This window comes from Coloeus monedula (genome assembly GCF_965178545.1).
Source record: "Coloeus monedula genome assembly, chromosome: 6".
Classification (NCBI taxonomy): Eukaryota; Metazoa; Chordata; class Aves; order Passeriformes; family Corvidae; genus Coloeus; species Coloeus monedula.
Genome location: NC_138786.1, coordinates 41,361,425 through 41,385,754, shown reverse-complemented (window position 1 = coordinate 41,385,754; position 24,330 = coordinate 41,361,425). Strand labels below are relative to the sequence as shown.

General features: G+C 50.8%; 1 protein-coding gene across 1 annotated transcript in view; it reads left to right on the top strand.

Moving 5' to 3' along the window:
- Positions 1-1,027: 1,027 nt before the first annotated feature.
- Positions 1,028-24,330, top strand: part of LTBP2 (latent transforming growth factor beta binding protein 2) — a gene marked incomplete at its 5' end in the record, with an annotated part of 68,515 nt that continues 45,212 nt past the window's right edge. Inside the window, 3 exons of the mRNA XM_082284423.1 lie at positions 1,028-1,467; positions 8,725-8,795; positions 14,461-14,704. Coding sequence (XP_082140549.1) covers positions 1,028-1,467; positions 8,725-8,795; positions 14,461-14,704 — 755 coding nt within the window. The remainder of the gene's footprint in view (positions 1,468-8,724; positions 8,796-14,460; positions 14,705-24,330) is intronic.

Sequence of the window (24,330 nt, the reverse complement as noted above, 5' to 3'; positions counted from 1 at the left end):
TCTCTGTCTTTCTCAGTGCATATAAAGCAAAGCAGTCATTTCAAGTCCTCCCTCGACCTCTTGATACTCAGGCAGAGACAGATGGGGGGAAGGAAGGATGGACTGTAAGCTCCTGGAATATGTCTCCTGAAAGATCTCTCAGGCTGAAGGACCTGGCCCTTTTCTAGCCTGGACCTATACAAGGAAGATTATAAAGCCTGAATGGGGTTGAGAGGATCTAACAGCTCTGGAGCCAGCGTGGGATAGCCAACAAGGCTCTTCCCATTGCCGTGCCTTTCTCCTGACAGATGCGATCCAGATCAGCTCCAGAAGTCCCCAGACGCTGAGGGGCAGCGGTGTATTCCTCTGGCATCCGTGTCTTCTGCTCCGTGCACCCCACAGCCGGGGCCGCTCCACCTTCCCAGAGTGTTCCCAGCTGCGGCGGGGCCCGGCGGGTCGCTGCGGGCCGGGCGTCGGGGCGGGCTGCGGGGGGCTGCAGGCCGGCTGCCGGGCCGGCGGCGGCCGGGTCTCCCTGGCCAGGCAGGGGTTAAGGCTTCTCTGTTGTAGTTTGTTTCCCTTTGCCAAAGTGGGTGTTGCTGGAATGTCTCCTCTCCTAAGAAGGGGGGCCGAGCCGTGTCCTCTGGAGAGGGGGGATGTCAGCATCAAAAAGACACAAAGGGGGAGGTTTCCAAAAATAAAACCCTCCATCCCCTCCAGGCGCTGCCAGTGCCAGAGGCAGGCGCGAAGGTGCTTGGAGCTGCCTGCGGAGCGCGGGATCTCGCTGGCAGCCCGACGAGCGGGGCCGGCCACCCTTCTCCTCTTCCTCCTCCTGCGGGGGCCGCCCGGCAGCCCTCGCCCCTGCCTCAGCACTGCTCTCTGCCTCCCCGGCCCCGGTGGGCGGCAGGTCCCGTCGGAGTCCCGGAACGGGATGGGGCGGTGAGCGGGGGGCGGAGAGCCGGCGGTCCCCGCTGCCCCGCGCCCGCCGGGGGATGCCAGCCGGGCGCTGAGCGCTCCGCACCGCCCGTCTGCCCCGCCACCGGCTGACACCATGCGGGGCGCTGCCGCCAGCCTCCTCCCGCTCACCTTCGCCGTCCTCCTGGGCTTCGCTCGCTGTCGGCCGGACTCGGCGGCTAGGCTGGAGCCGGGGACCGGGGGGGCGGCGCGGCTGCGGAGCCGGGGGGCTGCCCTGGGGGCGGTGGGCACGGCGCACAGCCTGTCCCCAGCGTCCCGGTCCCCTCCACCGTCACGGCCCCTCCCCGCCGCCCTCCACGTGGACCGCGGCTCGGCGGCCGCCGCGGGGAGCCCGAGCGATGCCGACGGCCGGAGGCAGCGTCCCGACCGCAGGCTGCCCACGCCCCGGGGCCAAGCGGGCGATGCCGGGCTCGGTCCCGGCGCGGGACAGAGGAACAGGCAGCACCAGGGCAGCGGGCTGAAAGCGCGAGTCGTGTCCCGGGCGAAGGAGCCAAGCGGCAGAGGGAGGATGGCGGGGTAAGTGCTGCGGCCGGGGGGCATCCTGCCGGGGGTGCGTAACGTGAGCCCCGGTGGTCCCGGCGCTGGGGAGCCCCGGACGGAGGGGCCGGGTCCCATCCCGAGCCTCTTGCTGCATCCCCTTTTCCATCCCACGGGCGCTCCCGGCGCTGCCACGTCCCCCGCGGGATGCGACCGCGACCGGGTCCGGAGCGGCGTGGGAACCCACTCGATGCTCGCTGTCGTGCGGCGCGTCTGTCCCGCGCTTGCGGCCGCACCGCTCCCAGCCACTCGCGGGTGCACGGTGTGTGTCGGTGTGCGCGCAGGCGTGGCGTGTAACCCGAGTGTGCGTGGGCCGCCGGGCCGCCGTCTGCCACTCGTGGGGGTGTGTGGTTCGGGAGTGTTCGGATGTAATGCCCTTCTGGCAGATCAGGGCCTCGGCTGGCAGACAGCTGCGCGGCAGCGGGCAGAGTGTCCCAGCTGCCCTCTGGGGCTGCCCACGGCCGTCCTGGGAGGCGTGCAGGGTGAGGGACTCCCGATGGGGATGTAGTATGATTTAGGTGGTGGAGAGGCTGGAGTGGCTTGCTTGGCTCTGAGGGACGGAGTGTGTCGGCTGCCGCTCTTGCTGCAGGTACCTGCCCTCTTGGCTCCTTCCTCCCATAATGGGCCCCTTGTAAGCACTCCACGCCGCAGCTTCCCATGGCTTCAGTTGGCTCAGCCGAAGGAGGCTTCCTATGACTTGCCTGGCAGGTCTGCTTCCAGCTCCAGTCTCTGGCTGCAGCCCTGTGGAGGTGGAGGGGATATCAAATGGCGAGGCCAGCTGCTGTTGTGAGGGGAGCCTGCGAGCGGGACGTCTGGCGCAGGGCTGATGTACTCTTCAGCCCAGGGCCCCTTCCTCTGCAGTTCCCCCGCTGCTCCCCCGCGGCTGATGCCCTTCGAGATTAGCTCCTCTGCCACCTGGGCAGGGCTACCAAAACCATCGAGCAGGAGTTCGGCCAACCCATGTGGCATTGTGTGTGTCCTTTCTCATATAAGCCTTGCTAGGGGGATTATGGGGGCAGGCTCTGGGCTCACAGCCCTCTGACATAGGCAGAAATGTCTTCTGCTAACATCTGGTGGGGAGCTTCACTAGAACACAAAAGGTCTGTTTCTGACTTTTCTCTCTCCTCTACTCATCTCCTTGCAAAGTTTTGAGACAGAAATATTTTCTGTGCCACTCTGTGCTCTTTCCTTCAACAGATCCACAGAAGCACCAGGTTTGCTCTACTTCCATTATGTTTGATACACAAAGTATCACTAACAGCAAGGCATATAGGTTCTAAGCTTACCCCGTTCATTATCTTGGCTTGTCAGCCACCCAGAGAAGGAGTCTTGGGAAGATCCAGTCCCGCTCAGTCAGATTTCGACTTTTTTGGGCTCAGAAAGATTTTACCCTTTCTGCAGTTGGAATGCTGTCAGTGTTGCTTTGGGGTCATGTAGCAGTTTGGTTGAATTTGAGTCATCTGATACGTAGCATGTTTGTTTTCAGACTGCAGCTGCTTCTGGTGACAACAGCTGGCCTGTGCTGCTCTCAGGAGCATGCAGGCAGCCCCAAGATTCACACGGTGTTCAGAAGAGCACTGAACATTTTTGTAGGTAGCTTTCATCCCTTAATCCACGGTGTAAACAGGGATGATCGGTCCAGCACTTACACACAGTTTACCTGTTATCATCCATATCTGAGAGTGCCATTGCCTCCAAGCTTAAAGGGAGGAAGACCTGTGTTCTAGTGTTGTGTTTCTCATGCAGGCTCTGCTGCACTTTCTGCCTCTGCTCTGCACTGGAAGATCAAGGCTGGGGATACAGAGGTTTCTCCAGTCCCCAAGATCTTCAGTTCTGGAAAGGGCCTGTAATGGCTTTCTGTCTGTTCTGGAGTCCAAAGTGGCACTTTTGAAGCTTCTCCCTAACCTGCTGTCTTTGGAGCTTAAGAGAAAGCCTAGCTGAAATAATTGTCCATGTGGAACCACATGGTGTTACTCCTCCTCATGGAAAGCTAGCTGCTGCTGCCTCCAGCTGTTCTGTGAGACTGTGTCCTTCCACCTCATCCACCTTCTTATGCCCCTTGCTGCACCAGACACGTTTTCATTCAGGAAACTCAGGGCCCCTAAAAACTTCAGTTTGTGATGTTCCATTTTTTTGCTAGGTGGGATATTTTCTGTTCTGCTATTTACACTGAACTCCTGCTAGTCTCAAGTATGACAACCTTCATTTTCCCTTACTCAGGTAACTTTGCAGACACACTAAAGCCCGGTGCTATTTATTTATGCAATTATTTTGGTCTAAAATCTCAGCTCTTGCATGTGATGCCTTTCCAGATTCCCAGGTAGCAGGCAGAGAGTCCCATACTCATTCTTTCTCCCTCCCATTTTCTTTTCGGGCATTCTGCACCCCAGTTCACATTTAACTGTTGTTGTAGACACCATCTGTGGCTGTATAATCCTGCTTTACCCATGCTTTGCGCCATATAGGTTCTTGCTGCAATGTGTCTATAGGATTGCTCAGGAGCAGAGGCAGTTAATGCTGATGTGGACTTGGCAGAGGGCTTTCAGTGACTCATCGATGCCAACAGCCTTTTGCTAGTGTTCTTCACTGGGTCTGACTGCAAATATTTCATACGCATTTGGATGAAGTTCACTTTCCTGCAGTAGAAAGGCAGACCTGATGATCTAATGGTCCCTCTGGCCTCCTGTGAGGATGCTGTAAATGGCCTGAATGGAGTCAGCATATCTGGCAGCACAGAGTACTGTGTGAAACTGAAAGATGATGCATAGATTGCTATTAAAATAAGTGGTGAAAAAAAGGGTTCTACTGAATGCTTCAGAAACAGTATGTGATCATCGCTGTAAAAGCCATGATCTTACTACTGTTTTATTGTTTTCCCTCCCCTGGTGCCTGTTATGCTTGCTTGGTTCTTGTTTAAGATAACACCTGATCAGCCCGAGTGTGATCCTGATGGTGGCCTCTGGCTGCAGCAGCAAAGGAGGAGATGACGGAGTGGCTTGCAGCAGCTCCTTTGCTCAAGTCAAAGGTTGTGCCAGTGCATCCAGTCAGGGCTATGAATGGTACTTTTGGAGGCTTCATGGCACTGGCTTCAGTTCTGTAGGGAGTGTCAAGGAGATACCTATTCCATAAAAGGAGCAGGCCAGTGAATAGTGCCTGGGAGCTCCTGTGCACCCAGCTCAACATGCCAGGGATTATACCTGGGCACGGATGGTGCATGCTAGCCACAGAATGAAGAACAAGCTTGGTTTGCAGTTGCTTACTGCTGCCTGTGCTCTTTGGAGACCTCAGGGTGTAGCTGGCACTTGAAGCAGAGGCTGAGATGTGGGTCCAGTGCCTCAGTCTGCATTTTCCCAGAACGAGGAATGCCTTAGGGTTTTCTCTGGCACTGTGGCTATTTAGCTGTCTGAGTTATTCGATGCCCTTTCTCTCCAAAAAGGGTGAGCTGGCTACTGGAAATGGTCTCTGTCTGCTTTGGTCTGAGCCGAGCTAGGGACTGTTTTGGAAGGTGTTAAGTGGCCCATGAGCCCTGTAGCAGTACAGTGTTACAGGCAATCAAGTCTCAGTGCCTTTGAATGTTCTCAGCAATGTTTCATTTCCCAGGATATGTGCTAGGTGACCTGACCCTTAGGAAGGCAAATACATTAATTAACCTATTCCACTGGTAAGGAGACAGAGATAGGAAAGACCAATTGTTTGCTGAAGGCTTGTTTTGGCATCAGTGTTGGGGCTGGGATTAGGGCATCCCATGGAGCATGACCTAGTATGAGGTTCAGTGGAACTTCAGCTTGCAAGACCCATGTGAGGACATATCTTCCCTTCTGCTCTGATCTGGAACTGTGTTGAGTTTCCTTCCAGCTGGGAGAGCTGCTGACCCCTCCACATGGCCACCCATTCTCTGGTCCCTCTGCAGTCCAAGCTGCCCTGGATGAGGGTGAGAGTCATCCTCCCATTTCCTTGCTGCTGTGCTTCCTGTTCCAAGGGGTGGGTAAGCAGGAGAACAGCTGGATGTTAAGCTCGGGCAGCTGCTGAATGCTTCAAAGTTATTAACATGGTTCTGGCTTAGGCCATTGTTGTGTCTGCCAGGGGCTTGATGTGTCCTCTTGCCTGGCAGGTCCTCTTGCAGGTCATCTTGCCTGGCAGCTCTGCCTGCTGCCTTGGAAGCCCTTGTTCCCTGTGTGATGAGGGGTGATCAGAGGCTGCTAAGTGTCTGCAGGTAGCTCCTCAGGGGTCACTCCCATTGTGGTGACACAAGACCTGGAGAGACCCTGCCACTTGTTTGTTCTCCAGACGCAGCGCTGGATGGAGAGGCCCAGGGCTGGACATGCCCCACAAGGGGCTCATGTTTGAGACACATCTTTGCCTAAAGTGTTGGTGGTGTCATATGCAGCAGGACAAACGGATGTGGAGGCCACCACTCTCTCTCAAGCACCATCCTGCAATGTTGTAACCATGCCATGCTCCTTAAACTTCATGGGATTCATTCTGAATTCTTTGTAAGTCAGTACAAACTGCATGGTGTTCTAACCAGCAAATGACAACAAAATGCTTTAAGTAGAACCAGACATGCTCAGGAATGCGTCCCAGGCAGCAAAGCTCCCACAGCTATTTTCCTGCAGCTGATGCTCTTGCTTACCTGTGCCTCATGCTCTGTGAGGTCTTGCTCACTGGGCTTTCATCAGGAAATTGTCATGGTTCTTCTCTACCCTCCAGTACTACCTACATGTCATTCCTTCCAACTGCTCACTTCCAGTCTTGGAGGTCCTCCTTGCCTCCATCTCTTCCCATTCCCTCATTCAGGATGTTATGGTAGGAAGGAACATTCCCATCCGGGTACTCCTTCAACCCCTGCCAGGTTGCTCCCCTCTGCATGTGCTGGGCTGTCCTCCCTCCAGGAGCATTGCCCTGGTTGGTGCTGGCATCTCCCTTCAGCCGGGGCTGGCAACTCGTGTCTGGGGTTGGCAGTGACACAGAGTGGTTCTATTAATGAGAGGTTTGTGCTGAACCCAACAGGGACTTCATGACTTCAGGAGTGATTTTGTCTGCTCAGGCTTGGGCCCCTGTCTGTTGTAACCTCGTGTCTTTCTTCCTGTGACCTCTGGCTTGGTGTTGGCATTGACAGCAGCTACCAAGATGGTCCCTCCAGCATGCCTGTGAGAGATGTAGATAAAAGTTAAACTTTAATCTCGTGAAGAACTAATAGTATGATTGAAGGCCAAAACAGCTTCTCTGGAAAAAGTAGCTATTTTGCCTTTGCCTACAAGAAACATGATTATCTGGATAAATTGAGGTGGGAAAGGGCAAGGGGTTTGCTCATTGAACAGACTGAATATGACTTATGAGGTGTGTTTCACCTGTGCCAAAGGAAGAATGCGAGCTGTGACAGTCTAAGCAAAGATGCTTATGCTGCTGCTTGGAGTAGAGGCCCTCACTGAACCTTAATTACCCAAAGACCTGCTCCAGCTCAATGATTTTCTCTTTTTACTGATCCGGACACCTTAAAAATGTTAAAGGCCTTGTGGGCTCTTATGCAGTAAATAAAGGAAGGATTTTTTTTTCACTGGATGCTTTCTGGAGATGTCTTAAAGAACAGACCCATACATCTCTTCGGGTTGACAGACAAAATGCTGGAAATTGGCACTGTTGCCCTGCCAGAGCAGATATGAGTGGGTGCTAGAATTACTTTGGCTTGTTCTGCTTGCAGGAAGCCACACCAAGGGAATTTAAGTGCTTTCTCCCTATAAAAATCTGCCCAGATTAATAAAACATTGATCCTGAAGGACTATATAACACTTTAAAAATGATGTGGCTTCTCAGACCACTTCTCTTTCCCATGAGGAGTAATTGTACCTCTACAGCCCGCTTCATTTGTGAACACCAGAACAATACCTGCCACCCACTGTCCTTGGCTCTCCTAAAACGTGAGCCCCACAGCTTGAGCCCTGGCAGTTCTGGAGTCTCATCTCATGCCATGTGGATGCAGGAGTCAGGAGGATGCCATTTCAGAGCAGGATCTTCCTCTGACCCTACTGTGTTCATGTTAAAGTCAACCCAGAAGACAAATGTGCATGTTACTGTGGTTCGTGTAAATTCCGTCAGCAGCTCCCACTGCCTTGTCCAGCATTAGAAATAAACCATACTCCCCACTTCATTTCCAGAAGATTTCCAGAGCTTTCAGGCTGTTTCTAACTTTCTATCTTGTCTCAACTGCTCTTTCTCGTCTACCTAGGCATGCAAAAGTTACTTATTCCTAAAATCTTCCTTCCATGATGAGTAATACTCTTGGAGAGCACCCTAGAACTTGTTATTCCTTCTCATTATAGGCACTTAAATATGACATGTGACCAGGGGAAGCAGCGTTAGCTGCCTGCTTGGGCATTGCAGAGCACCTCTTAGATGCCCAGCACCATCTATGATAGCTGTATGTTGTCAGTCATCCCTACCTGAAAACACATAAGAAAGGAGAGGTGGGGAGGATGTCACTTATATAAGGGCACTCAAAAAGTTGCTGCAACAAAATCCTGGATTCAACACTCATGGAAATTATTTGAGCATCTTGGAATTAGTGTAGCTCTGTGCGCATCAGGTAGACACAAATTTCATAGCACCTGAGAGTCCTCAGCCCTCTGGGTCACTGCGCTAGAGACAGATAACAAATGCAGGACCGGGGTGCTTGCAAAGGGAGAGCAAGCTGGGGAGCATCCCACCGTGAGGCTTCTGGCATGCCATCCCTCCCAGGGTAGGGCTGAGCAATGAACAGCAACAGGCAGCAGCAGTTAGGTGGAGAATGAAGTGTTGTCTTCGGCTGAAGCAGCTCGGGACATTTGCGGAGGCGAGATACTATGACCAAAGTTGAAATCGGGCCCAATTTACACCCCAATACCACAAAGGATGATGAGATCTTTAATGATCTTTGGCTGCTGGCCTCCAGTTGCTCTCAGGAGGAAAATGGTTCCTCTGAGCACTGTGCCAGGAATCCAGCATAATGCCAGTTCAAAAGGGAGCTACTCTCTCAGGGATCACTCACACTGCAGCATTCTCAATCCTTGGGGGTTTCTTTTCCAAGCACTTAAACAACTCAGCCCTTGTCCCATTGGTTTTGATCTCAGCTGCTGGTCCATCTGGAAGGAAATATCAGATGCTGCAGGAAATAATTTTATGGGTGACTCAGAGGTGATGGCTGCAGCAAGACCTCAGCTTCCCCCTCTCCTAACCACGCTGCTTTGTCTCTTTGCTTAGGCCAAATGTCTGTGGCAGACAGTGTTGCCCAGGATGGACCACAGCTCCAGGCACAAACCGCTGCATCAAACGTGAGTATGACAGTCTCAGCCAGTGCAAATCTCAGGATGCACCCCTAAAAAGTCCTTGAGTACTGCTGTGACCCCACACATATCCCATGCACTGTGCCAGGGCAGGAGATGAATCATGGGGTCTGTGGAGGCAGTGCCACAACGTTGCTGTGGGACTGCCAGGGTGTAGGTCAGCTCTTCCTGTCTGCTGGCAAAGTCTGAGTACGTGAAGTAATTGTGGTTTTACTTCATTATTGTTATTAGTGGCCATCCATGGCAGGATCTTGTTGGGGCAGGGCACTGCAGTGGCACATTTATGTGTGCGTTTTGAGCCTTGGGCTCTCACTTGTCCTGCTTGGAGCAAAGACAGGTCTGTGAAAGTCCCAGCAGCTGGGAACCAGCAGACTGGGCCAGTGCTCATGTGGGTGAGCATTGCTGATGCTGAGCAGGGAATCAGGGCTGCAAATTACCTGAATGCTACTAAGGAAAGCAATTAATGGATTTGGCACAAGGGCTGGGATGGGTGGGGATGGAGCGTGGAGCAGCACGTGGATGTAAAATGGCAGTGAGGTGCAGGGCGCTCCTGCAGTGCAAAACTGCCTGGCCAGGACCCTCCTGCCTACCCACAGAGGAAGTATTAAGTGTTCTGCTCATCCAGGCAGCCCTGGTACCGCCCTGTGGGCTGCGGTCATTGTGGGCTCCCTGACTCAGCACTGGAAGAGAAGTTGTTTGAGTAGGCGCCAGTGCGACGCACACCCGACAAGCGAACTGTCATCTTCATCCTCAATAGCTCCGCAGCCACAGACTAACCCCTGCTGTGACCCCTGTCCCTCAATAACAGGGTTGCACCCCGCAGCTCATCCGTGGGCCTTCCCAAGGGACTGCTGGCCCCGTGCACCTGCCTGATCCCAGGGAGGTGCGGGGCTGCCTGCGGTGCTTGGTCAGCTGGGAGGACAGGGAGCACAGGCATCGGGCTGGGTGGAAACGCCCAACCCAGAATAGCCGAGAGCATCTGCCTTTACTTGAGTGGCAGCAGCTGCCCAGATGTTAAGCAGGGAAGGAGGCTCAGCTTTGTTTGCCGCGGGATCTCACGGCGCTTTGGCCGTGCTGGGGTAATTGCATTAGCAATCGCTGTTTGGGAGCAGGGGGCCAAGGGCTGAGTCACCTCCCTTCTCCCTCTCCCTGCCGACAGAAGCCAAACGGTAGAGAGCGTGCTGTGCTGCCAGACAGCGTCTGTAAACACAGCGCGGGGCCAGCCATGGCAGCATCTTTCTCTCATTAGGGGTTTTGGTAGGAGCAGTAGATCTGGGCTTGCAGCCACGCAGGCTGCCTAGTGATTGCTCAGGTGCTGAGCCCTTGTTCCCAAGGATTCATTAAAAGGACAGTGTCAACATGATCAGGCCTGACAGTGTCCCCCTGACAGTGGATGGTAAAGTTCAGGCAGGAGGTAGGTGGAGACTGGTGATGTGTAAACATAATTTCATTCCCAGCTACCTCCCTCTCTGGGCTTTTCTGCTGGAGTTCAAGCTGCTGGAGACATTCAGCTGTTTTTAAAGCTGCCAAGGCAAGCTGGACAGCCCATCCCACTTAAGTTTCTGCACTGTAATGCTGTTAAATGTCTGTTCCCATGGTCTTTGATATGTGGCATATAAAGGAAGTTAGTGGGGTAGAAATGCAGCCAGAGGGAATCTCTTAAGAGTGAAGCATGGAAAGAATTGGCATGCAGGTCCTGGACAGATCCTTGGTTTTCAAGGATTTGAGCCTGGGTACAGGAGAGAGGATAGGTCAAATTGTTGCCATAATCTACTTCCTCTCACCTACCAAGTGTGGTGGTTTCTTCCTTTACCCATGCTTTTCTAGGCGCTTTACTCTTTCAACATCCCTGTGTATGACTTAACTCCAGCCTTAGGGAGGTGTCTCTCAGTATGTTCCAGATTTGAGGACCAAAGTTGCAGTGAGGACTTGTGGAATTTTCAGTCTGTGCCTGGGAAGATGAAAAAGAGAAATATCTTTCCTTGGAGCAACAACATCTCCTGGGAAAGTGGAAATGAGCTAAGGGAGTTTAGGAGGAAGACCTTGCCTATTTGCAGCAGGCTTGATTTCTACCCACACTCTGCCAGGTCATCACAGTGAGCTGCATACAGGGACTGTATGCTGTGAGGCTCCAGAGGTCTTCTCCCAGAAGGGGCCATTAGGGATAGTGAGCTGCATCTGAATATGGGCCTGAACGGTTCAACCTCCTGCCTGTTTAACTTTGTTCTGGACTAAGACTCTGGCCGTTATGTCCTTAGTTTGGTGGAGAAGAAACCTGAACACACAAGCCGGCGACAGGCTGGCCCTCTTGCCCACATTTTAGGGGCTGAAGTGGCTTCGGTGTACACTGGTCAGTAATTTAGCTGCTGCCTATTAGCTCGTCATGCTCAGCCTCCCCATGTCAGTTTATCAACCTCCACTTTCATCAGCATTATTCATGAAGGTTCTTTGCTGCTTCCAGAGATAGCACCCTGGGCTGGGAATACAGCTTGAGCTTTTTTCCTGGCGTGAATATTTTAAAGTTTAAACAAAACGTTTTTAATCAGTATGTCAGGAAGGACTAAATAAACTAATGCACTTTCTAACCTTACACAGATGGTCTTGCGGTTAAGATGGTGCATAAAGGTGCAGGGATTTCAGACTGAGTCTCTGGCTCCGCTGTGGCCTCACAGTGTGACTTCAGGCAGTCTCATTAGCACCTGGGGCTTTTCCACATCTGCAAAATGACATTCACGTGCCTCTTCTTTTGTCTTTCTTCTGAATGGTGGCTATAGGGTTTTTTGAACCCTGGCTGTTCTTCACTGAAATTCTGTTTCCTCTCTGTTATTCCTGCATTGCTGTTGATCTACCTCCCTGTCACTCTGTACAGATCTCACTTGTGTTAAATTGTCCATCCCTTCTGGGTGTGCTCACACAGTCAGAGCTATTAAGTTAGAACTGAGTTTACATACATAACTTTTCCATGAGAAAGTGGACTAAATCCCCCCAGTGGTACAAGTCCTTCAGCACCTTCTCAGTTTTCCTATGGAGGGCCTAGCTGATGGACAGATTCCCCTGAATTTTAAATGGAACTGCACAGGACCTGCTTACAGTGAAGATCTACATCACTCTCCTAGATGAAGAGTGTGAGCAGAGCTGCAGGGACTCAGTAATTGAATGTCACCTTGCATGTCACTGCTCTACCCTGGGCCAGGTGTGCCTGCAAAGCAATGCAAGGCTGAACATGGTGGCATTCCCCTCTGACAGGCCTAGCTGGGTGGTCAGAGTCATGCCACAGTCATCCCTGCTGTGTGACCTTGCTGGGAGGACTTACCTCATGCACTGAAAACTAGACAGCACCAGACTTGATCTGTGAGGGCACTGCTAGATATTCTTGAACAAACTAGGTTTGCTATAATGTGATACTTCAGCAGTGCTCCAAGTCTTTTATTAAGAGTTTTGAGATTACTGTTTTTGATTTCCCTAATCCCCAGCTCCTGAAACAGGTGATTACATAAGACTTCAGTGAGAAGAAATGAGTGCCTGTCAACTTAACAGAAACTGTTTATAGTACCCTGAGTTGGGGAGCAACATCTCAAAGTGACCCCTGAGGTCAGAAAACAGAAAGCAAAGAGGAAGATTTCAAATATATATATGTATTTTAACCCTCTTGTTTCTCAGTCAGTGTTACAGTTTGGGGGGCCTGAATAGTGATTTCACACACTTGTCACTGGCAGTGCTGCCACTGACCGATTTGCTCTCCTTATATTGCTGATCTCCTATATATAGCTCCTATATACAGCTGAACTGAGTGAAAACCAGCAAATTTTAAAGCTCTTTCAAGTTCTTCCCGAGTCTGTAAAGGCAACTAGGAAGGGGATTAATGCTAGAGCTGAAATAGTTCAGCCAGGGCAGCTCCCCTTCCATCCTGCTTGAAGAGACCAGAAGATTAATCCCATTCCTTTCTTCCTCTTTTCTATGTAAACTACCTTAGGGGCATTTTAGAGTGCCTGGTCACTTATCACCATTCTCCTGCTGAAGGGTACAGTCTAAGGTGACTATGTTGGCGGGAGAGGCTGTGAGAACAGCTGTGGTTCCAGGTCCCAGCATCGTGGCTCTGCAGTATTTCAGCATGTGAAGTGGTTGTTTTCAATGGCAGGCTTCCTGGGCTGGTGGCCTTTGTTAAAACAGGCATTTATTGGGAGATAACAGTAGGGACTGGCAGCCTATTTAAATCACAGCTGAGTTTTGTATTATAAATTACATCAACTTCTGGAGTGCCAGACTTCCCAGAGACGGTTAATTCCTGCCTGACTAGGACCTTGTCCCTGTTCCAGAGACTGCAGTGTTGGCTGATTTATTTTACTGGGGGATTTCATCAAAACCTCTGGCTTTAACCTGTATAGCCCTACGTGAGTTGGGGTCTCCTTTTCCTTGAGATCTCCCTCTCTTCCTGAATATTAACATGGTAATAAATGTCACATGAAGCATTCCAGTGAGCATATCCCTGATCTAGTTAGGAAAAGCTGATGGCAGGCTAGTTTTGGGATGAGGGAAGGGTTGTGGGGGCTATACTGCTGTGAAAAGAATTCAAGTGTCTGCATAAAGACTTCTCTCACTTGATGACAGCAGGATGATGTGTGGATGGCACACAAGGAAGGAGCTGTCTGTGTGTTTGTTGTCCAGAAGCAGTGTTTCTCCCAGGCATGCTTGTATCTCACAGGAGTGGAGAGCACAGCCGGAAAGGGAGGGACACGTTCATAAAAGCCCAGTAGCTGTGTGTGAAGGTGGTGGGATGCCCCTGCAGCCTCCCTGGGACAGTCCTGGGAGAGCAGAAGCAGTGGCTTCATGGACTGAAACCCATTCACAGGGTTTCCATGTGGCTGGAAGTCCACCTTGTGTTGCCCAACAAGGTTTCATTACCCTTTGACCAGCTGGCACCTTCTTTCTTTGAAGGACAACACTGTTTTCCAGTGCCTTTTCAATTACCCTTGCTCAGTACGAGCCTGGTCCTACTGAAGCAATCTGTGGATTCCTGGCTGCTGCTGCCTGGGTTATAAACCCAATTTGGCATCTGTTGACTTGGGAAGTGTTAGGGTCCTGTGTATAATTAATAGCACTTTTCTCCCAGGGCGCAAACTGAAGCTGATGTGCTGTAATTAGGAACACACACAGGCTCAGAGGGTGATTGAGGCATAAGGTTAATGAACTGGAAGTCCCCATAGCAGTGGAGGAATTCGAGCACAGTGACTCCAAAATCAGCTGCGGAAGGAAAGCTGAAAAGCACTGGAGGGGACAGGCCAGGGGCACTGTGCAAATCAGACCCCAAAATGGACTAAAGGTAACATGCAATCCCTTGCTTTGGGAATTAGGACCTATTCCTGTCCAGAGCACTCTGGGCAATGCTGGAGGCCATGTGCTATCTGCAGGCCATGCTGCTCATTTCTGAACTTTCTGAAATGAGTATGGTTGGGGAAGGGCTCTGCAGACACCCGTGTGGAGAATGGAGGTGACCTCATGTTAGGGGCCCACAGCAGTTGTAACACCAAGACTGTGAAGGTCACCTGCCTGCAGAGATGAGATGGGACTGTCCCAGTTGTGCTGCCCCAGCTGGCTGTCACCACCATGGGGCTAAAGTCCCATGTCCACTAACTGCCTTTCTGTGTCTCCTCAGCTGTCTGCGACCCGCCATGCCAGAACAAGGGCTCCTGCAGCCGCCCCCAGGTCTGTACCTGTCGCTCAGGCTTCCAGGGCTTCCGGTGTGAAGAAGTTGTTCCTGAGCAGGAGTACCACCCGCCTGGTGCCGTTGCTGCCTTCCAGCCCCCCACAAGCTCCCTCCGGAGGAGGACCAGCACAATAGGGCAGGATGCCTCCCCGCAAGGGGCTCAGGCGCCCATCCCACGGCATGTCCCAGCTGTGTAAGTCAAACCTGGTTCCTGGCAGGATGCTCTGCCAATCTCTGAGGCAACTAACACCTTGATCAGTTGGGCCACAGTCTCTGCTTCATGAGACCAGGCAACTTGGCTCTTGACGAAAACTCTGCAGGGGCTGTGGGAGCTGACATAAGGGGGTCAGGTCCTACTCTCCCTCCAAGGGATTCAGTTTGTATCCAGTACTTCGTCACAGTTTCCTGGCACACACAGGAATGGGACTGGCTAATTATGATCCCATGAGGAAGTAGAGCTGTGAAGGTCATCAGTTTGCCCTTGTCCTGTTGGGGAATAGCCTTCATGGTAGCAGCAGGGTGGACAGAAGACTGGTGGGTAGATCTCTTTCCCAAGAGGATATGTTTAGAGCAGTATATCCAGATAGTACCCACAGAAGAGTACATAAATCTGAGGTGTGCTTGTCAGTGTTGGTATTAGCAAAGCAATGACACTCAGAGATGTCTCCTGGCAGACTCCAGCAATTATTGAGCCATTTGTTCTGTATTTCTGAGTCATTGTGCTGTGGTTTTGGTCATTTTGGTACTCAGGTGGATGCCAGCATATTGGGTACAGAAGCAACGGTGGAGCTGTTGGAGCTCAGAGGTCCATGCAGGAGGGACTCTGAGGAGTTTGTTAAGCTCAGGATGACAACTGTGGCATCATCTGGTCTTTTGGGTGAGAAATTACTTAGCGCTTCAGCACACCTGCCTCAGATGCTCCTGTACCTGAGCTACAACCCCTTCACAAAACATTGTGTTTTGTGATGTCCTGCTGGAGCTGGAGCTGTTTTTGCTGAATGAGGCAGTAAAGATGGGAGGGATGTCTTTCCCTGATAAGCACGCTACTGTGCTAGCAGCTTGCTGGGGATGAAGAGCTCAGAGTAGTGCCTGCTGCTGTACAACAACTCACACATATTGTTTGTTTGGTTTTTTTTAGACCACCTCCACTTTTCTGTAAGAATCTGTGAACATGGGAGCAAAGTGTTAGGCTGCATCACTCCTAAAAGCCCCTGTCTTTCTTGGAGCTGTTCACTCAGCCGCTGGGCCAGAAAGACTGGTTTTGTTGGTAGCCACCAAAGCAGAGAATTTTCTCATGTCTTCCAGCAAGAGCCCCTCACTTATAGTTAGGAAGACATTACAGCAAATTACAGGTGCTTAACCAGGAGGTAACTTCAGTTTTTCCTTCTCTGAACTTTTGTCTTTCTCTGTCAACATCACTTGGAGCTGCCCGAGGAGAGGGCAATTTGGCCTTTGTTTTTCTGTTTTCCTGCAGGTTGTTTTCAATGTGCCTATTGCTTCTACAGTAGCTATTGTCTCTCTGTCTCTTTTGAAGCAGAGGCAATGCATGGGCTGGAAACATTTCTAGACCCTTGGTTGTCAACAATTTTGGAGAGGCTCAAACGACTGGCAGAGATTTTACTAGCACCAAGTAGTTCACTGGAGCTGACGTATCTTGGTGCCCAAATGGAAGACTAAATGATAGAAATCAAATTCAGGAAAGGCAGAGGTGATGCTGGCAGGGAGAGGTGGCCAAGCCCCTGTGATTGCTGCTCTAAGAGGGGCTTGCTGCCCAAGTGAGCATGCAGCCCTCTCACGTGCCTGCAATCCTGGGCATAGCTGACGAGTTTCCCTGCAGTGATGACCTCCTCCTACCCCTCTGCGCTGCCACCCTGTGTGGAGGGACTGGAGGGGAGGGAGAGCAGTGTCCTTGGAGATACGGCACCTGTTGAAGGCTTTCCCAGTAAGGAAGATGACCTCAGGCTCTGCACAGAGGACGGAGGGTTGTGCAGGCACTGGCAGAGCATTCTTGTCCAGTCAGTCAGACATAGCGTCTAGTGATGGCTGAACTGGGACTGCTGAATGCCCAGCTGCCCAACGTACCTTAAATCCTCTGGCACTGTCCCAAGGAAATAGGACTCCATTAAGGACCATGCTGTGCTGTTCCTCCTTCCCTCCCTATGGAGGCCATAGGACATCACTTTATCCCATGCTTCAGCAAGAGAATTTGACTATCATCCTTTGCAATGGCCACAGATAGGACACCGGGACAAGTCCCTTCAGCAGTCTGTCACTCAGTGGAGATTTGGAGGCAGGTGTCTGAGGGAGCCTGTGGGGACTTCTTAGCTGCTGCAGAAGCTGAGAGGCCCCCATTCTGTGCTGGTTGGAACAGCGAGTGCTCTGGAGAGCAAAATCCTGGGGGTGTTAGAGGCCCTCCTGGCATGGACTGGCTGCAAATCCTCCCTCTTCTTGATCTCAGCCTGAATCTCTGCCTGGAGAAGTAAAGCCCTGATGGATGATTGTGCGGGTGGAGTTGCACCTCAGCCCAGGAGCCGAGCTAAATGGAAACAGCTTCGTTTTCCTAAGGCTGGAGTATCAGCAGAATTCATATTTATTTAGCAGGGAGTGTTCCCTTGCCCCTTACCCTCAGGATGGATGACCAGATGCCTTTGACTCTGGGCAGTGTGTGTGCAGGGTCCTGTTGCTGCCACCTGAGAAGGTCCCTTCTTCAGGAGTGTTGTGCATAGATCTGTGACAGTATCTGTGCAAGGGAGCTGTGGATGGGATGTATGTGCAGGATGATGGCTCCCTGCAAAGCAAGGCATGCTCCCTCTTCACAGACAAGATGTCTGGGACCTGCAAAGCATTTTCTCAGTAATGCAGGCAAGGGAAAAGGACATAGCTGTGGTGTAAGGTGCTGAGACAGTTTAATGCAGCTAAGCTCTTGAGGGCAGGGAACATCCTCTGAGAGGGTTCTGTTTAGGCAAGGCAGTTGCTGGGAGTTGCCTGGTGTTTTCAGGATGGAAAAGGAAGAAGGCTGAGTTGCAACATGCCTGGCCCGCTGATTTCTGATCTCAGACTCTCCTCTGCAGCACCCTGGAGGAGACATCTCCTCCCTTCCTGATGAGAGGAAGGGCTATATGCAGCCGTTGAGGATCTGTGGCAAGCGCTCCTGGCTTGGGAACACTGGGAACCTCATGCCAGCAGGAAGGTTCTGCCAAAATCGCTGTTCTCTCTCCTGGAAGTGAAGGATTAGAACAGCAGGGAGCAAGCAGACGGGAGGATCTTGGGTGTGTGGCAGAGGTTGCTGGATGAGAAAGTGTATTTTCCCCCATTTGAAAATCGTTCTTTCATTTGAAAATCCTGTTCTGGTGGTAGTCAAATGTCAAGCATGGTCCTTTGCAAAGGGAAGTGGAGCCCTTGGGTGGATGCAAAGCTGTCTGCCCTGGGGTGGCCACTTAAAACACGACATTGAGAACTGTGGCTTGGCAAAATCAGCTTGATGAGCTTGTTGTCATTGAGGACTAGCAGATAGAACAAAAAGTTCACTGCAAGGTCACTTGCTTTTTAAAGATGCTGCTCCAAACAGAGGCAGATTTGTCTTAATTGTTAAAGCAGGATCTGGAGCCTCTTCTCTTGCCAGCTTTGAACTTTCCACATTTATGAGAAAATGGGGAGCTTGCTTACTGCCTTACTTGGGTTGCTGACGAGTGTTTCAGACTGTTTGTCCACCATATGTGTAGCACTAGGAGTAGGTCTATATTAGCTACATACCTACTGAATGCATCTTCTGCTCACTTGTGACTGTCACTCAGTTCACATTTAGGAGTGTTACAATTTATTAATATCCAAATATCAGAGAAAATAAAAGCTAGCCCTGGATGAGAAGCATTTCCCTCTTTAAGTGCATTCCTGTGGCATGGGCTGTGGCAGCTTTCCCACTTCATTTGGTATGGGACCAGCCCAGGAGATCCATAGTGCATGACGTTGAATTCCCAGGGTAAAACACAATTTGCCGGCCTTGTGCCACTACTGTGTCTTTATACTTGTTACTTGAATGGCATATTTTGTCAGTGCAGATAAGCCCTAATTGCAGCTTTCTAAGGTGCTTCCCTTTGGCAATGTGGTTTTCACAAGGTGGCCAAACATTTATGTTCCTTGATCCAAAGCCAACTTTGAGCAGATATCTGAGACATTGTTAAAAAATTGAAACTAAAAAGCCAGTGCCAGTCTGGGTGAGAACATGTGAAAAGAAAAATATGTCACTCAGAACAATGAGATCTCCATAAGTTCCAGATCTCGGCCCCTTTCCTGCTTTGACATAGTCAAAAGTCCATGGCAAGCTGGATGAGAAGCCTAAAGGAAAAACTCAAGCTACTCAAGAAGAGTGTAAGTGCCATTTTTCTTATATAAAAATACTCCTATTTTTAAATTACATGATATACCTTCTGTAGTCTGGCACCAGATACAGTTGCTTTACTTTCTAGTGTTTTAAAGCTGTCAGCACCATTCTGGTTTATATGTTTTATGTATTTACTTTCTAGGGGGTTGCGTACCCTTCAGAGCAGCAGGAGAATAGCTGGCTTTCAGACCCCTTTTTTAAACTCCAAATATGGTCTTTACATTAGACCTGGTTCTTCTGCACCTCCTTGGGAGCCATTCCTGTAGCTTAATGCAGCCTTTAGGCAGTTCAAATGCACTTTTCCTTCTAACTGAAAGAAGTGTGCTGCTACTGTCAGCTTAATCTGACACTCCATTCAAGCAGGGTGCAGGGCAAATATATTGTACATGTGGTAGGTAAGGTAGTACAGAAAATCCAGTTTATAGCCTATTTTATATACTATATATAGATCATTTGGGACATTTATGACAATACAATTGATATAGCAGTTCTATAAAAAAGAAAGTTGTTAGAAGAGCACTAAGGCCACATGATCAAATGCTGGGGAGAGTTTTCCTAATGCCTGAATTAGGATTGTCATCTGTCTTGCTTTCAGCTCCCTTGTGCATGTGGATTACTGCAGTTTCTCATACCTGACTGTGTGTTGCCTTTTTTGGTTTAAACTGGTACTTCAGTAAAATCAAAGCTGTTCTCTTTACTTATGAGTGTTCCCCATAAATCACCAGTGGTAGCAGGAAACAAGGGATTAATTGAAGCTGATTTGATACAAGAAGTGGTTGAAATGAAGACCTAAAAGTCTCTCTGTAAAATCTACTTGTTCTCTTTTCCGTTCTTCAGAAGCATCCTGAGAAATGCTGCCCTGAGTGCTTGGTGCTCGGTGGGATTGGTACCCTGCTCTCCACACCACCTCATTTTTTCTCGCTTGCGTGAAGGCTCTCATTTAGGCAGAAACTAAACATCTAGGCAGGAATTAAGAAGACATTCAGGCTGGAAAAATATTATCTGTTACAGCTGAAGGAAAAATATCCTCCATGGAGGAAGAAATCTGGAAGGAGAGGCTGAGATTTTTCAGCATAGAAGTGAACAGCAAATTAGGCAGTGGGGGGTTATGCGTGTGGTTGCATATGGGGGACTGAGAGTGCTTAGGACTTTGGAGGCAAAAGACCCAAGTCAGATGAGTTTTTTCCTGTGCACCCTGGGATCCTGCTCTTAGTCAAGGTATTCTTTATTGCCAGAAAAGATCTTGACAAATTGGAAAGAATTCTGAGGGAAGGAGGGAGGGAGGGAGGGAGGGAGGGAGGAAGGAAGGGAGGGAGGCAGGGAGCTGAGGGGAATGGTTAACAGACCCACATCTGCAAAACTGAGCCAAATGTTGGCCTTGGAGGATGAGTAACATACTTGGAGGCTGAGGCTATCAGGACAGGGCATGTAATAGGTTGCCTGTAGCCTTGGCCGGGTGGCCATGGTAATTTTTCAGTGGTATGGCTTTCTAAAAAGCAATGTGCCAAACTATTCCAGGGATATAATGACAGGTTGATAATGACACTGGAGCTTTGCCTTCTCCATGACTTTGGAGCTGTGCTGTTTCAGAGCTGGAGTTCAGGTGCTGCCAAAGCAGGCCCAGCACTCCACGTCCCTTCTCAATGAGAAGTCTGTGAAACCTGTTCCTCCTTGGTGTGGGTATTGAAAGCCACATGAGAGAGGTGTAGAGCAGATTTGTGGTCATGGTACTCCTGAAGGCACTGGCTTTGCCATCAGGCATCATGCTTACATGGCCAAGAGCGCTCCTGGTTCCCAGACTGCCACTAGTCTTCTGGCTAGTGAGCAAGTGGAGGGATGGAGCCAGTGCAGAACAGTACAGACTAAAAATCACCAGGATGCTTATTCTCTGGTCCTTGGCAGGGATGAGACTTCAAGAGTGGATAGCAAAGGTTACATCCCAACTCAGCTCTCATGGATTGAGTGCTGCAGGTGCAGGAATCCTGTGTGTGGCTGGGGATGGAGCGATGTGAGAAGACCTAACCACAATGAGGTAATAGATCCAAAGGCCAGGGCATCCTGTTGGGTGTTTAACCATTATTTTAGCTTAAAATATGTCTTAGATCTCCAGTGTTCCCAGGATGAGTGGGAGACCACCTGCTGTAGATGAAAAGCCTTCACTTCTTCAGATGAGAGCCCTACACACATCTCTTCACCCTGTTCCTCTCATGCTCTGTGTGTGCTCAGCCACAAACTCTTCACCCCACTCACATGCCTGGGATGAGAGAGGCTTTGCCAGCCCTCTCCATGTCCTGTGTAGAGCAGTGGGCAGGCAGCTGGCTCCCCCCACTCCCAGGGGTGCATGTGGGTGTGAGGATGAATAGGCTAAAGTGTTTTTTCAGGGCTTTGAAGCTGGCAGTCTGGTGAAGGGGGTGGGTGTTGCTAGTCAACAAAATGGAAATGAAACATCAAATATGCTTGTTTTCTCACTGTGTTATGGGGGAGATGAGTGACCTCCCTGCGGCCAGTGTCGAGGTTTCCTCTGCTTAATGCCTCTGCAGCAGGTTTCGTTAGATGGCAGCCAGCCCCTCACCTTGCAGTTGTTGTGTCTTGGGAAACAGAGGGCCCTTTGAGATGGAGATGTTAGTGTGCTTGTGTGTACAAACACAGGTTGATATGTTGTCCTCTCCTCTTGCATGCCACTGCTCTAAACACAGATCCTTCCCTGCCAGGTAGGACCCTGTACTGGGGAGCAGAGGAGGCATTGCTGTGGTTGGTGGGGGTTTGAAACCTCAGTGGGGTGGTCACATTGCATGACTGACAACCCAGCTCTCAAAATATGCCAGCAGCTTATGCCTGGGTTTGTGATGTTGCAAAGGCTGCGGCCATGAGGTGATGTCTGCAGTGAGATGGTGGCATTGATGGAGACCTGCATGTGATGGCAGCTGTTAGGATACTTCTGAATGTGTCTCTATTCACTAAGGTGTGAGACTGCCTGTGTGACTGCATTTGGCAGCAGTGCTGTGCCCGTTGGTTGTGCTGCTCAACACCAGCCCCTCCATGCAGCAGGGGAGCCAACTGAGGCAGCTTTCTCATTGTTTCAGCTCAGAGGAGTGTGCAGCTGAGCACCACAGGCCAGCCTGGGCAGTTCTGCTAGAGAGGTGGTAGCTTGCCTGGTCTCCCTCACCATCTAAATCCCTGTTTTAGTCTATGGAGTGTTCAAGGTATGGCCCAAATGTGGCATTTGTAATCAGGTAGCCTGGCATGTTCCCTCTGCTGGCTTCACTTGAAGCTCAGAGCAGTTGCAGGCTGCATTTTTATTTTTCTGAAAGACATTGGCCTGCACTTCAGCTCTGGAAACAAGCAGATTGCAGACAGCTCTTTATCACATTTGGCATTTGGAAATCATGATTCTGGCCATTTTATGGGTCAGCACTAAGGTCTGATGGATCCAACCATGAGCACAGTCTGCAGCTCCTGGTGACCACTTGATGCCATGCCTTTGTGCAGGGCATGTTTCTGCAGCCTTGCTGGGCTAGGCAGGTGCTGTTCCCATGCTTGGAGAGCTGGACTGCTTCCAGGGAGTCAATTGCTCACTGCCTAATACATGAGCGCAAAGAAGAGCACTCAACAGAGTGGCAGGTGGCATGTGTGGCACATGTGGCAAGGGAAGGGCATTTAATGTCAGTAGAGAGCTGTGTGGAGGCATTTGAGCAGCCACTTTGGCTAAGGAGCAAATTGGATACCAAGAGACTGGTTAAAAAGAACTTGTTAGTTGTCTGTGAGTTTAGAGGGGTTCAGTTACGTATATGGTGTCTGGCAACTCCTGAACAGATAAAATTAGAGTTCACAGCCTCTCCCTCTTTGTTCTCACACAGTACGTGGCAGGCTGGGAGCCAGCTAGGACAGTCCTGCAGCACTGGCACTGCTTTGGGGGCCAGAAGAAGGAAGATGCCAGGGTGGTGGTGGAGGAGTCTGAGCTTGGTGGCATGGGGCAGACAGCTGGTGACTTTGCTGTCCCAAGGACTTGCACATCTGCTGCTACAGTTTGTAGTGAGAGATTCAGAGAAATCTTGGCCAGCCACCGGCTCGTATGTCAAGTGGAGCAGGCAGCTGGAGTTACCACTGAAACATGGCACAGGTGAGAGCCCAAAATAAGAGCCATGTGGGCTCCATGACAGTTTCTTAGTAGCTGTGGTAAGGGATAGGGTGGCACCTGGATGCTGGACTGATACGGCTCTTGGCATGTGAAGTGGCACTGAGTATGATGTGGGGCAGGGAGCCTGACACATGTTCCTGGCCCTGCAGCCCCACTTTGTGAGTGCTGTTTGTGCCCTCCCACACAAAGGCAAAGGATGTCATCAGTGACACTCTGCCAACAGCAGCTCTAGAGGTCTTGAAGGGGAAGAAAGATTTGGATGACTTGCACCTTGATGTCCCTGTGATGGTCCAGGTGCCTGTGTCTTGTGTCCCATCTCGCATGACATCTGGCTGTAAGTGTCTGTGAATTTGGCACAAAGGCACCGAGTGGTCATTCCTGTGGCCTTCATGGTACATAGATTCTGCTTCACTCTCCCAAGAAGGTCTTACGCCTGTGAGATGCTGGTAGCTGCTGCTCCTGTGCAGAAGAACTTCCCTTGCCTTCCATCAAACGCTGGGGAGTACAGGCTGCAGACTTCAGGGTCTCTCTCATTTGAATGGGAGGTACCAGGGCTGAAGACAGCAGCAGGAGGGATAGCAGGCAGGTTTCAGTGGTATTTCTGCTGCTCCTGGAGATAATAAACTGAGCCAGGATTTATGGACATAATGTGGGTGGGCTTGAAGTCAGGTGCCTTGTATGGTGTGGTTTTCCCTCTCCTCCCAGAGTCTTAACAGAGCTGTCTTCCTTGTCAGCATGTTTGTGAGCTAATTGATAATAAACTTGAGTGCTCTCTCAGCAATGCCTCTCATGTGCTCCAGGGCCTGCGGACTGAGCCATGAATCCTGTCTGCCTGCTGAGGAACCTGTTTGGAGTCCAAGAAAGGGGAAGTTTCTGGTTTGTGGTCAATTTACTGCTTTCCAAGGCTGGCTGCTTCTCTCTCCCCCTGTAGACACACATGGTGTTAAGGCTGCCCATTCTTCTGCGATGCTTTAGTGGAAAATCAGCAACTGCTGAGCATTACAAAGGGGGAAGTGAATCACTGATTTTGGTCCCTGTGGCCCCAAGCAGGGAGGGCATCTTGCCAGGGACAGGCAGATGGACAAGACAGACACCAAATATATTGTTCAGCATTTAAAATCCAGGGGAGAACCTGCCTGTTGTCCTGGCAGGTTATCAGGGGCTGAGCATGACTCAGTCCCTGCCCTGGCTGAGCCCTCTCATCTTGGAGATGCACATGCAGGCTGCCGTCTGGAGGAGCTGGGATGGACTTACCAGTGCTGCAGTGGCTCCCCTGCATGGGACTCTGCTCCCAGCCCTG